The sequence below is a fragment of the Hemicordylus capensis genome, chromosome 1, assembly GCF_027244095.1.
Source record: "Hemicordylus capensis ecotype Gifberg chromosome 1, rHemCap1.1.pri, whole genome shotgun sequence".
NCBI lineage: Eukaryota > Metazoa > Chordata > Lepidosauria > Squamata > Cordylidae > Hemicordylus > Hemicordylus capensis.
In genome coordinates, this window is record NC_069657.1 from 171,343,374 (window position 1) to 171,357,599 (window position 14,226).

A 14,226-nucleotide genomic window follows, 5' to 3' on the forward strand; every position below is an offset into this window, starting at 1 on the left:
TGATGCCTTTCAGCATCTTCCTTTATTGCTGCTGCCCGATATAGGTGGGATTCTAACTGGCAACCTTCTGCTTATTAGTCAAGCATTTACCCACTGCGCCATTAGGTGTATGTTCCACAATAGAACATCATCCTAAATTATTTTTTTAAAGGTTTTGTAAATTGTGGACTATGCAGTCATTTAATGGTACTAGAGAAAGAAATGCTGTTCTGGTAGCTCCAGGTCTTAACGCTCACATCAATTTTGGAGGATGAATACAACTGAAGGAAGCCTGGGCGGGTGCGTAGCTGGGGGAGTCAGTCATGTGACTTGCCTCTGCCCCCCCCCAGGCAGTGGTCCCCCAGACAACTGTCTCCCCTTGTCCTATTATAGTTACGCCCCTGGCACAAGCCCAAGGTCTTCCCACGAGTGTTCTGTTGCTCTGGGTGTCATGAGTGGGAATGGGACCATAGCTCATTGGCAGAACATCTGCTCTGCATGAAGAAGATTCCAAGTGCCCTCCCTGGCATTCTCCAAGAGAGGGCTGAGAGAGATTCCTGTCCGAACCTAGGAGAGCCTCTGCCAGTCAGTGTAGACAATACTGAGCTAGATGGAAGAATAGTCTGGCTTTCTATAAAACAGTCCCTGTGTTTCTATGTCAGCCATATTCCATAAAATAATGATTCCAGGAAAATAGCAACAGTTGAAGCTTATGTATTTATCTTCTGGAAGGGTAAGCTGGAGCAGGCCTTCATGACAGGATCAACCATTTTGAATGACATCATTCCAAACTTTTAAAAATGTTTTTTAAAATATCCTGCTCTTCTTCCAAGGAGCCCAGAGCGGTGTACTACATATTTGGGTTTCTCCTCACAACAACCCTGTGAAGTAGGTTAGGCTGAGAGAGAAGTGACTGGCCCAGAGCCACCCAGCAAGTATCATGGCTGAATGGGGATTTGAACTCGGGTCTCCCCAGTCCTAGTCCAGCACTCTAACCACTACACCACACTGCCCTTGAGCTATGGCCAACAGTTGTTGCAAATTTGGTTCAAATCAGTTAGGCGGTTCACAAGTTAGCACTTTTGCACCTTAAATGTCCACACTTCCACCATCTTGAATCGGGGTGGATGGCATCACCACAAACTACAGCACTGCGGTGTTCCTATAGGTGCATAGCTATACACCTATAGCTGTAGCAAATATGGCTCAAATTGGTTAGGCGGGTTCACAAGTTAGTGATATACTTCAAATGTTCATGCATCTGCCATCTTGAATTGTGGTAGATGACATCATCACGAACTATGCCATTGAGGTATTCCTATGTGTCTCTGTAGGAGATTTGGTTCAAGTTTGTTAGGCAGTTAACAAGTTAGCCCACTTGCAGTTCAAACGTTTATAGATCCACTGTCTTGAATTGGGGTGGATGACATAATCAAAAACTATACTGTTGAGGTGCCCCTATGTGTCCCTACAACTGTACCCAATTTAGTTCACATTGGTCCAGGAACTGCAAATTTGATATTGGGGGATACTCACACACAGACACATGGACATACATAGAATGTCGGGTGATCTCATAAGTTTACTTTCCTTAAGGAAAGTGTGGTGAAAAAGAAACATAAAGGCTCAGGAACTTAATAGAGAATTTCAGAAAGCTGTTAGAAGAGACAGCGAGCAGTACTACAACAGCATCTCTAAAGACCTTGAGGATAGAAATAGACACAGAAAAACAAGGCAAGTTTTCCAAAAGATCTCTGAAGGAGGTTCCAACATCAAACTGGTCTGTTAAGGGATGCCAAAGGACAGATAGTACTGATTCAGAGAAGATCAGAGATGGAAGGAGTATACCTGAAATCTGAACAGCAGAGACATCAACATCTAAGTCACTCTGTAAGATATTCCCTACTTGCAAGAACCTCTAGTATGAGAAGATGAAGTTAGATCAGCACTCCGGTCATTACCAAGTCAGAAGGCTACAGGAATGGATGGAATAGCTACAGAAGTATGCTAATAGCTACAGAAGTATGGAAGAATTCTAAGCAAACCATGCCAGCAAATTTGGAGAACGACACAGTGGCCAACAGATTGGAAGAGGTCAGTCTACATACCCATACCAAAGAAAGGAGTCTTAACAGATTGTGCAAACCATCACACATACAATATCCTTAATTTCACATGCTAGCAAAATAATGCTCAAGATCATCCAATGCAGATTAGAGCCCTACATGGAAAGGGAAATGCCAGATGTTCAAGCTGGTTTCAGAAAAGGCCGAGGAACAAGAGACATCATTGCTGATGCACGCTGGATAAATGAGTAAGACAAAGAATACCAATAAGAAGCCAAGATGTGCTTTATTGACTATAGAAAAGCCTTTGATTGCATTGACCATGTCAAGTTGTGGAATATCCTTAGGAAAATGAGCATCCAAGAACACCCCATTGTTCTTATGAGAAACCTATACACAGGACAGGAAGCCACAGTCCAGACGGAACATGGTGAAACAGTTGGTTCCAGATTGGCAAAGGAGTAAGACAAGGCTGTATACTTTCTCCCTCTTTATTCAATTTATATGCTGAACACTGAGAGAAGCTGGATTGGAAGAAGATGAGCGTGGTTTTAAAGTTGGAGAAAGGAACATCAATAACCTGCGCTACGCCGATGACTTCACTCTAACAGCTGAGAATGCAGATGATCTGCATTGGCAACCAGCCTCAGAATTGATAATGAAGACATGGAAGTGGTGGATAGCTTCTGCCTTTTAGGATCGACCATCAACTGTAAAGGATCAAGCAGTCAGGAAATACGTTGCAGTCTTTTTTCTATTTCTGTTATCTTGTTGAAAAACAATAAAAAGATATGAATAAAAAAAGAAAAATGGGGGGGGGAGATATACGCTGCAGACTAGCACTTAGTTGGGTTGCAATGAAGGCATTGGAAAGGATATTTAGATGCAAACATCTACAAACATTAGAATCATTCAGACAATGGTTTTTCCCATGACACTCTATGGATGCGAAAGCTGGACTTTGGAGAAGCAAGAGAGAAAAAGTATTGATGCTTTTGAACTTTGGTGATGGAGAATACTTTTAAGGATACCAAGTAGGGGTGTGCAATTCGGATTTTCGGGTGATTCGGCTCGGACCCGAACCGAATCACCCCCGTTCTGTTTTGTGCCCGAATCTGGGTCACCCGAATCACCCTTGATTCGGTTCGGATTCGGATTTAATCCGAATCTGAATCGATTTGGGGGGGTAAAAAGGGGCCCAGGGGCAAAATTTTGGGGTGGGGTGGTAGTGCCCAATGGGTAGAGTCTACCACCCCAATTTCAGGGGGATTGGGCAAAGTCCTGATTTTTTGTGAATTTTAAAAGTTTTAGTGACTTTGGGGCAGTTCGGGGGCATAGCATGGGATTTGGGCAAAAGAAGTGGGGTGGGGTGGTAGTGCCTAATGGGTGCAGGCTACCACCCCAATTTCAGGGGGATTGGGCAAAGGGATGATTTTTGGTAAATTTCTGAAAATTTCATGTCTTTGGGGCAGATTGGGGCATATTGGGGCAGAAAGTGGGGGCTGGGGCAGAATAGTGGGGTGGGGTGGTAGTGCCTCATGGGTGCAGGCTACCACCCCAATTTCAGGAGGTTTGGACAAAGGGGTGATTTTTTGAGAATTTTTGAAGTTTTGGTGACTTTGGGGCAGTTTGGGGGCAGAAAGTGGATCTGCCCCAAAATAGTGGGGTGGGGTGGTAGTGCCTCATGGGTGGAGGCTACCACACCAATTTCAGGGGGATTGGGCAGAGGGCTGATTTTTTGAGAATTTTTGAAGTTTGGGTGTCTTTGGGGCAGATTGGGGGCAGAAAGTGGATCTGCCCCAAAGGAGTGGGGTGGGCTGGTAGATAGTGCCTGATGGCTGGAGGCTACCACCCATCCCCAATTTAAGAGTGATTGGGCAGAGGGGTGAATTATGGTGAATTTATTTGTATGAGGTTTGTCTTCATAAGGTGAAGTGTGCTAAATTGATTACTTCCTCATATTATTCATAGTAAAGGAAAGTGTGAAAAAGTGAAAGTGGGGTCATGAGAGTTGTTTAATTGAAAAAAATCTCATTTGCTATGATAGAATGAGAATTCACACCTCAGAAGTTTTTTCTGAGGTGTGAATTCTCATTCTATCATAGCAAATGAGATTTTTTTCAATTAAACAACTCTCATGACCCCACTTTCACTTTTTCACACTTTCCTTTACTATGAATAATATGAGGAAGTAATCAATTTAGCACACTTCACCTTATGAAGACAAACCTCATACAAATAAATTCACCATAATTGGGGTGGTAGCCTGCACCCATGAGGCACTACCACCCCACGCCACTATTCTGCCCCAGCCCCCACTTTCTGCCCCAATATGCCCCAATCTGCCCCAAAGACATGAAATTTTCAGAAATTTACCAAAAATCATCCCTTTGCCCAATCCCCCTGAAATTGGGGTGGTAGCCTGCACCCATTAGACCACCCCACCCCACTCCTTTTGCCCAAATCCCATGCTATGCCCCCGAACTGCCCCAAAGTCACTAAAACTTTAAAAAATCGCCAAAAATCAACCATGAACCGAATCACCCGAATTTTTTGTGCCCGAAATTCGGGTGATTCGGCTCGTGCCCGAAAAAATTCGGGGGGCATCGTGGGTGATTCGGTTCGGCCCCGAATCACCCGAAATTGTTCGTTTCGGGCACAGATCGTTCTGTGCCCGAAATTTTTTGCACATCCCTAATACCAAGGACAGCCAGAAAAACAAACCAATGGATCATAGAACAAATCAGTCCATAACTTTCACTCAAGGCACAAATGACCAGGCTCAAACTCTCATGCTCTGGACACATTATGCACCCAGCTCCCTTGCGGAGTCCATAACGCCAGGAAAGGTTGAAGGAAAGAGAAGAAGAGGATGACCAGCAGCAAGGTAGATGGACTCATTTACGACAGCAATGAATGCACTACTGAGAGACCTTAAAGGCCAAGTTGAAGACAGAATATCCTGGAGAGAATCTATTTATGAGGTCGCTAAGAGTCGACGCTGACTTGACAGCACTTTAATCAATCAATCAATGCTAAAAATGAAGCTAATGAAGACATTTCCCCACTATTTCACCCTATTCAGGGTGAAAAGACATTTCACCCTATTCACCTATTCACCCTACTGAATTCTTTATTGGCCTTCAGGAGAGCCTTCTGTTTCGCCTGGCCTTCCAGGGTTCTTAAATAGTTGTAATTGATTTTTAATGTTGTAACCTGTTTTTCAGGGGTTTTTTATTGTTGTGATTGCTTAATTACTGTTTTATGATGTTTTAATTGTTAATTGTTTTACACTGTTTTATAATTTTTGTTTTAAGTGTTAACTGATTTTAATGGTTTTGTTTTAATTGGATGACTTTAAGAGGGGTTTGGATAACTTCATGGAGGAGAGGTCTATCAATGGCTACCAATTGAAGAGCTATAGGCCACCTCCAGGCTCAAAGGCAGGATGCCTCTGAGTACCAGTTGCAGGGGAGTAACAGCAGGAGAGAGGGCATGCCCTCAGCAACTGCCTGTGGCTTCCAGCGGGATCTGGTGGTCCACTGTGCGAAACAGGATGCTGGACTAGATAGGCCTTGGGCCTGATCCAGCAGGGCTGTTCTTATGTTCTTATGTAATTGTAAACTGCCTTGAGCTATTTTGGAAGGGCAGTATAAAAATTGAATGAATGAATGAATAAATAAATAAATAAATAAAATTCAGGTGGTTTTCAAAACTTACCAAACACCCTTACAAGCTCCAAGAATGCGTCTGGAAGTCCCATCCCGGTGCATCACTCACCCCCTCCGTCTTGCTGCTCATGATTACGGCATTTGCCTATGCAGACAAATACTGCTGTAACTTTGAGCAGCAAGGTGGAAGGGTAAATGATATGCCAGGCTGGAACTTCTTTCAGCACTTGAAAGCATATTTGGTAGGTTTTGAAAAACACCTGAATAGGGCTTAAGATTCTCTTTAATACATTCATTAGCCTTAATGTTCCTATCCCTTAATAGCCACGTTCTTTAAAATCATCCAAGGAATATAAAAAATACCACATCTAATTTTCTAGAAACAAATTTCTTAAAATATTCATATTCTGTTATGAACTAAAAATTGACACTTGGTTTACCCCTGATAATTCATTGGAAAAAATGTACCAACCGAAGTCACCTGCTATGGATGTGCATGAAATGGATCTTACCTTCCATTCCAAGCTAGAAACGGAATTCAGGATCTGCAGAACGTTCAGTCAGAACAACTGGTCAAGCCAGTTATTCCGATGGAACTACCCCGTTCTGTCAAAACGTCCCAAGTGCCATTCTTGAAATCCAAAATGGCACTCGGTACATTCAGAGTGTTCCAAACTCAGAACAGGATTGTTCTGTTCCGAGCTTGGAACACTCGGAACGGACATTTCGTAGTCAGAACGTTCTGACCACAATCCATTCTTTACATCCCTATCACCAGCTACGCTTACAATTAGATCACTATGGAAAATGGTCAATCTTCTATTCCTGTCCACAGAAGCCTTCTTTTCATAAGCAAAATACATGTGCTCATGTTGATTAGCCTCCATTGTTATAGACTATTCACTTTTCTTTTCAAGAAGAGACTGCTTTTATCCAATCTGCTTCCAGGGAAATCAGTGCTGTTATTGTCATTGACACTTAGAGCGATACATGGAATTCCGTCAAAGGACCTTGAATCCTGTGAGTCAAATATACAGGCGTTGGAAGTTTGTTAATTAAAATGATGAAATATGCTAGTAGTGGATGCAAATGAGATTAAAGCCAATTATATTAGACATGCATCTGCTTCAAACACTGTGTAAGTAGAAGGTTATATTTCTGAACCATATTCCAACTTCACATAATTATTTTAACAGTCTTGTATGACACTGTGCAGACATAATGCATTTAGCCAATTTCAAAAAAGCTGAGAAATAGTCTGGGAAACATCAGTGGTTTCTATTAAGTGCAATTGTATATGTGTCTTCCATTACATTTTCAGAAGTTCACCTTTTGACCACAGAAAGCTCTCTCTTTCCTTTCTCCAAACCAGTTTTTCTTTATTTACTTTGGCCTGAAGCTTTTTCTTTTGCTTATATATGTGGGGGGGGGAAAGGAAATAATGCACTATGTACACAATTGGGCCACTCATCAACCCCTCACTGTGTTATGGTACAACATCCTTACGCTTCTGCCTTGGGTATTACAATCCATTGAGAAAACTGATGCAAACGAAAAGTCACCTAGTTGTATACAGAACAATAGATTTGCATTATAAACTGTAGCAGCAACTAAAAAGCTAGAAGACTCTGCAGTGTCCTTGCCTTTGAGCCTTGTAAGTCTCTTCCAGGCCTGGCTGTAAGACACACCCTAGGCCAGCTAGGCTCCCAAATCCTAAATAATCTTAATCCTTCACAGCCTCATTCTGAACTTTCCAATACATACTGGCATTCTTTGATTACCGATATCCTAGCTACTGCTGCTGCTGATGCAAGATGTATACCTAAATGCAATTGTATCCTACTACAACCACTGGTAATCGACTATTATTATTATTATTATTAATTTGATTTATATACCGCCCTTCCAAAATGGCTCAGGGCGGTTTAGAGCGACTAGCATTGTGCACACAGGAAGGAACTGAAAAACCACTACCTCATTATGTCTTCCAAGTCCTGTTTGGAGGTTGGGAAGGAGCCCTTCTCTTTTACACCACAAAATCTGCTTCAGCGCCCAAACCAATTTCTCTTTGTGGACCTCAAAGCAACCGAAATTTATGTTATTTGTGGCATTGTAAACAGTGCAAATTGTGGCATTGTAAACAGTGCAAATTGTACTACTAGTTATGTATATTGTGCCAACCAAAAACTATCGATCATTGGTGGCCCTACCCACTCCCAGCACAATGTCTATCTTATGTTTCTTTTTAGATTGTGAGCCTTTTGGGGACAGGGATCCATCTTTCTTTCTTTCTTTCTTTCTTATTTATTTATTTATTTATTTATTTATTTATTTATTTATTTATTTCTCTGTGTAAACCGCCCAGAGCCATTTTTGGAAGAGTGGTATAGAAATAGAATAAAAAATAAATACATACATAAAATCTAGCTCAGTATTGTCTACAGGACAGACTGGCAGCGGCTTCTCCAAGGTTGCAGGCAGGAGTCTCTCTCAGCTCTATTTTGGAGATGCCAGGGAGGGAACTTGGAACCTTCTGCATGTTTGTTTGTTTTGCCACAAAGAGTATAGAGCATAGGAAACCAGAAAGAAAGAAGGATTCAGAAAAAGTGGTAGATCAGCACTTTTGGTTGGCTAGTTCTTTAATTCAGAAATTCACAGCTCTGCATATTATATGCTCTTTTTATATGTCCTGTTGTAATGCAGCTTTAATGATGATGGTGCAACTTGTAATCTGCTATTACTATCTCTTTTATTGCTTGATTAAGTAGGTCACTTTTAATGTTGATAGCTGCCTTGAGCATGCCAAAGTAAAGGTGGGCCTATGAAAATGTTTCCTTTTTACAAGTGGGAAAGTGAAGCTGTAAGATGGTCACTTGTAAGAGTCAAGTTGTTGTTCCCATGGTTACAATCTACAGATGAATGGCTTTTTCAAAAATGTGTCCCCACCCCTCAAAAAGAAAAAAAAAAAGCCTAATAGTTCCTTTAGGAATATGGCTGAGTTTTAAAAGCATTGGAAATAGACTAGTGTCTGTCTAAGGATAATATTGTCCTGAACATTCACCTCAGTTTACATGCCGTGAAAACAATATGCAAGAATGCCTCTTGTACATGCGCTCTCGAAATGAAATGGAGAGGTCGAAATAGAGAGGTGGAAGAGCACAAGTTGTCTTTGACAGCTCATTTTTCATTTTGGGGGAATTTGTGGAAGAGAGGTAACGGACTCTGCTCAGTATCTAACAAGGTTTATCTGACTGTCACTGAAAAATATGATCAAATTGAGCCTTCATTTCTAGTTAGTATTTTTCAGGTAAAGAATTTGTGCAAAACAATATAATTGTGACTGGTTGGGCAAGGGATATCTAGTGACTATTTGCGTAGTGGAGATTTTCATGGGGATGCAAATACCTCTGTGCACGTGTGGAGGTCACAAAAATGGCCTCTGCACAATCGCAGAGCCCAGAACCGAGCCAGTGACTCAGTGAAGGAGGGAGAAGTGCGCTTGCCACGCTGGGAGGGTGAGCGGTGTCGAGTGGCCAGGGTAAGCAGCTTTTTCTCCTCACCGCCATCTCCTTGGGAATGCCCTTACTGTCCCAAACTGTGCCTGGTTCGGTTCAATCACAGACTGAACTGCTCCCAGTTCAGTCCATCATCAAACCTTTTGAACTGGCCCCAGTTCAAGGCAAAACTGTTCAATCACACCCTTAACTAAGCCACTAAATTGTGTCTGAACCTCAGCAGTTTTCCCCCCACCATTAAATGAGCCAATAAATTCTCCTTTGTGAATTTTTTTTAATAAGGTGCTTGATTTTGAAATGCAATACATGAAAATAAAATCAGAAACAGAGAAACCATATTTCACCTGAGTTTGTAAACAACTTCTTAGTTACATAGTCCAAACAGTGGTTGGTTAAATTCTCCTACTGGTAATAAAGTTTTTTCTTGTTTGAAGTAATTTATTGTAAATGGTCTAGGGATGGCAACTTCCCCCCCTTTTTTGTTCAGTGAAAGGTTAATAGTAGAACATCAAAGGTGACCAAGTTTGGACCTTCTCTTATTTATAATACATAAGCACAGAGAGCATTAAAAAATCTGAGTGAATCAAAATCTACTGATAATGGGTGTGAGGGAACTGCTGATAAATAATGAAGAGTGATGATAGTGCCTAATCTAAATGTATTTGGAGAAGTAAATGGCTTTGAGAAAGCATTCGTTTGCAAAGTAACAAACCAAATTAATGTACATTTTAAATTAGACTATCACGCAGCTTGAGGGAAGAGTTGCAATAAAGAGCTATTATGGAAAAATTATTGTAGCTATCAGTCTGTTGTCTGGCTGTAGTTCAAAAGGGTAGCAAAATGCTGATAGGCAGCAAAAACAAAAGCAAATGATACTACCACTATTGTTTTTACCCTTGTCTACAACATTAATTTCATTGTGGCTTAGATATTGGGAAAATTTTAATAGTTAAGGGTATCTTTCTAATGTAGCTTCATGATTGGAACACAAGATTTTTAAAGGATATGACATTCTCATAAGCAATTTTTAATGCAAAACCCAATAAAGCACCTTGCCAAGTTGGTTTAAATCTTAAGGCTCAACTCTTATTTTTGATTTAACCACTGCTTGGAACTCATGCACAGAGATAAATCTTCCAAGCAGAGTTGGGGAGCTGATGTTGATGAACTTGTTTCTATTGTCCTGACCCTGTATAGAGACTGGAAGTGTGGGTATTGAATGTCAAAATGTCAAACATCTTTGGTGGATGACTGTTGAATAGTTCAGTATTAAATGATAAAGCAGAAAGGTAAGCAACCCCAAGAGACCTACTAAGCAATTTCAACCAGTCATTCTTAGTGATTCAGTGATCAGTAGTAGTGCCTGAGAAGCTTTCAGGTGGCCTTTGAGACCACATTTAACATCTAATATAAATTATGAGAATACTTACATAAGCCCTCCTCTGAAATCTTCTGCTGTCTAAAGTTAAGTGGGTAATGATTGGGGAGGGGCTTCTTTGATTAGGGAGCCTCATACAGTATATGTGATGTCCTTCCCAGAGAGCTCATTTGGCACCAACACCGGCCTCTTTTGAGCAGCAGGCAAATAATTCTTCTTAATTTGACTACAGCCCTTGTATTGCTAGTTTTCTCTCTTGTCTTTTAACTTCTGCAGTGTGTTATTGATTTATCTGCTACTTTTGCCATTTTTATACTACTTTGACATTGAGTTTTATTTTATTTTGTATAATTAAAGTGTATACCACTCTGGGAGTCTTGTACTGAAATGCAGCTTGTAAATCTACTAAATAAATAAAGTGCTAAAGGGCTAGATTGTGTACGCATATGAGAGGTCATGAGGCAACCCATTTTTATGCTTGAATTTCAAGGTTAAAAGTAGAAAGCAATAGAATTAGCTGGAGTAGTACTTTCAAATTTCAGCACAGGGGCACAAATTCTCAGTGAGATTCAAAGGCATTTATTTGGATTGTATTCAACATTAAACCACAAAAATACAGGATCTTTTAAGAACATGTGCTATGATTGCTGTTCATATCTCATAATAACTGCAACGGTGTTATCCAGAGATGTGGGGTAGTAAAATTTCTAGAAATTTTTACCATACTTAGTTTTTCCATTTAAAAATTTCCATTAAAGAAATTTCTAAAATTTCTACTTGATTACTTGAAAAACATTTGAGATACAGTGAAGGGAAATTAACATGGCACAGGTGTATTTTTTACTGAATAAATTGTTCAAATTACATTCTAAATCAGATCACAATCTATTTAGGGCACCAGGAAAATTTGTATGGTGGTTCTGTTTTAGAAAAAAATACTGCAAATGTTAGGCAAGTGAGATTGAAATTTGCATGGGAAAATTTTCCAGGGGAAACAAAAAACCAATTCACCATTTTCCAGAAAACCCAAATCTTTGATGTTAGCAATATATGTCAAAACATCACCTTTTTAATAACATAGCAATTCCTAGTAAAGGCCTTTCAATTCTTTATAGCAATAGTCACGCAGTGTGTAAAACCAGTCAGTTATCCAAAAATATCGGTACTCCCAATGAATAATTACATCTGCTTTGAAATACTTCACCTTCCTTCAATGTATCAAACAGTTGCCTTCATAACTTTTCAAATGCACCACTGCAAGGCAAATGGCTCCTAGACTGTTGGCTTAACTGGGCAAATATCTCTGTGTTTATGTGATTTTGACTGTACTTCCTTCTCTTGTTATTTTAGGTTACATTGAAGAGCCTTGTATGGTACCTTGCCCATTTGATTGCAAATTAAGTGACTGGTCTAGCTGGGCTCCCTGCAGTAGTTCTTGTGGAACAGGAGTGAAAATGCGGTCCAGATGGCTTAAGGAAAAACCATATAATGGAGGACGTCCTTGTCCAAAACTGGATCCCAAGAATCAGGTGAGTTGATTCATAAACCAGTAAACTATTTTCAAAGTACTCTGATCATGTTCAGTTTATTATCTCAATCTAGAAACATGGTGGTTCCTAACCTTTGGTCCCCAGATCTTGTTGGACTACAATTCCTATCTTTCCCAGTCACAATGCCTGCCTTAAGACATTTTAAGTGAATTTTAGATCACATCCAGATGTTTCTGGTCAGTGAAATCAGTGAGGCTGTTCTACAGTAAGTGGTTCATTAATAGCTAGATTTAAAACAATGTGTGAAGATTAGTGTGGTGGTGGCAGTTAATCTATCCTAATGTTTTTTCCCCCCAATTTAATTTTGCAGTTATAATAAGCTTCTATCTGATGATTACAAGGTAATTTTCAAGTGTATATTCTATTAAGGAAGGACACAGGTATAAATGGGAATATTCAAATGGTAAATAGGAGTGAAATATTTTTCAGTTTGTAACTTAGTGTAATGAGGGGAACTTTGCAGTTAATAGACACAGGAGAATGCATGGGTTTGCACAGTTTAAAATGTTTAATGGTTTTAAAGTCTACTGAAACTTTAATGGTTTAAACATTTTTAACATTTTTAAATGTTTAATGGTTTTAAAGTCTGCTGAATCCTTCTGCATTCTCTCTTTTTATGTTGATTATTTCTAAAAGAGTTAATATTTGCTTCATTTAATTATCTTTTTATTTCTAATATTGACTTACCTTTCTCTGGAATTACCTTTGTTTACTATGCAGACTATGTTGAGATCAAAAAGCAAAGATTCTTCTATAGAATTAGAGTGGAAATAGTCTAAGGTTTTCAGTTTGATCTCATCTTGACCACTTTTTGCACAAGCTCTTGTAGGCTACAAATAATTTTAGCATATGTAAGAGCAACATATTATTCAAATGACTCCTTTGTTACTTAGTCTGAGTTCATTATGCACTCGGGCATGTAGATTATATACATGGGTGGGTGCAGGAGCAAAAGTCAAACTTGTGTTCCCTTCCCATATTGTCCATACAACCTCTGGTTTGGATCTTGGTTCAACGCAGGAGTCCTGTCTGTTGTCAAGGAACACATACAAGCTGAATGCTCACTCCTCTACTCAGTGCATCATGATTTATAAAGCAATCAGGCATAGCCACAAGACAAAGTCTGTCTTCAGATGCATCACAGTACTGCGTGTCCAATGGACCCTCCATTCCACGCCCCCTCCCTCCATGCTCCTGTCTGCATTCTGACATTCAGCAGAGCTGCCTCTCCTCAGTCAGTAAGACTGCAGAGAGGTGGGGGAGCTGGCTGTGCAGACTTCCTTCTCGACAGAAGGACAACGAGCACAGCCAATCAGGCTGAAGTGAGGCAGGAGCTTCTTCCCACAACTCCTGTTCTATGGGGCCGAAACTGCAGTGCCAGCATTCAGATATAATGCTGCTGCTGCAAAACCAGAGTTGAAGGCGCTCAAACTCCACAACGTTTAGATCGGAATTTGGGGAGGGAAATTGCGGGTCCCTTTTCACCTTTAACTCTGGTTTTCTGAATTTGGACTTGCAGCTAAGGAAACTGGAGGTGAAGGGACCATCGTTTTCCTATTACGTCCAAATTCGGCCAATGTCAGTTACAAGTACCCAGCCCAACCACTAGCTTTAAAAAATGTAATCTAAATTCTGGCCACAGTGGTCAAACAGCCATGGATAATAGAAAGCTTTTGATTACTGGTCATGTAGATGCTACCAGCTCTGATTCAACTGTTACCACTGGGGTAACTTCACACTGTTTCATTTAAGACCTTGAAAAACTGGATTCAAATCAGCCTTAATGTTATTCACAGTCTTTCCTTTTCTATATCAAGATTTAGACAGTCTTTTGAGAATGCGTTATTGCTTTCTGTGCATTAAAATACATAAGCAATAGTGTAATAGAAACACAGCCCAAAGAAATATGATAGAGGAATGCTCAATAAGATAAATAATGCCCATAACTCAGTACTTTCCTGCATGGAACTGGAAGATCACCAAACAGGTGAAATGAAATCCCACTGTAAGTAATACGGAGATGATAAGCTTCTGAAAAGATACGGAGTCATTCATCCACAAACAACC

At 40.2% G+C, this 14,226-nt stretch overlaps 1 protein-coding gene across 10 annotated transcripts in view; it reads left to right on the forward strand.

Moving 5' to 3' along the window:
* THSD7B (thrombospondin type 1 domain containing 7B) overlaps window positions 1-14,226 on the forward strand; it is a 690,438-nt gene that overhangs the window by 511,643 nt on the left and 164,569 nt on the right. For all 10 annotated transcript variants that reach the window (XM_053254956.1, XM_053254972.1, XM_053254939.1 and 7 more), the window contains one exon: window positions 11,960-12,138. In XM_053254956.1, coding sequence (XP_053110931.1) covers window positions 11,960-12,138 — 179 coding nt within the window. The remainder of the gene's footprint in view (window positions 1-11,959; window positions 12,139-14,226) is intronic.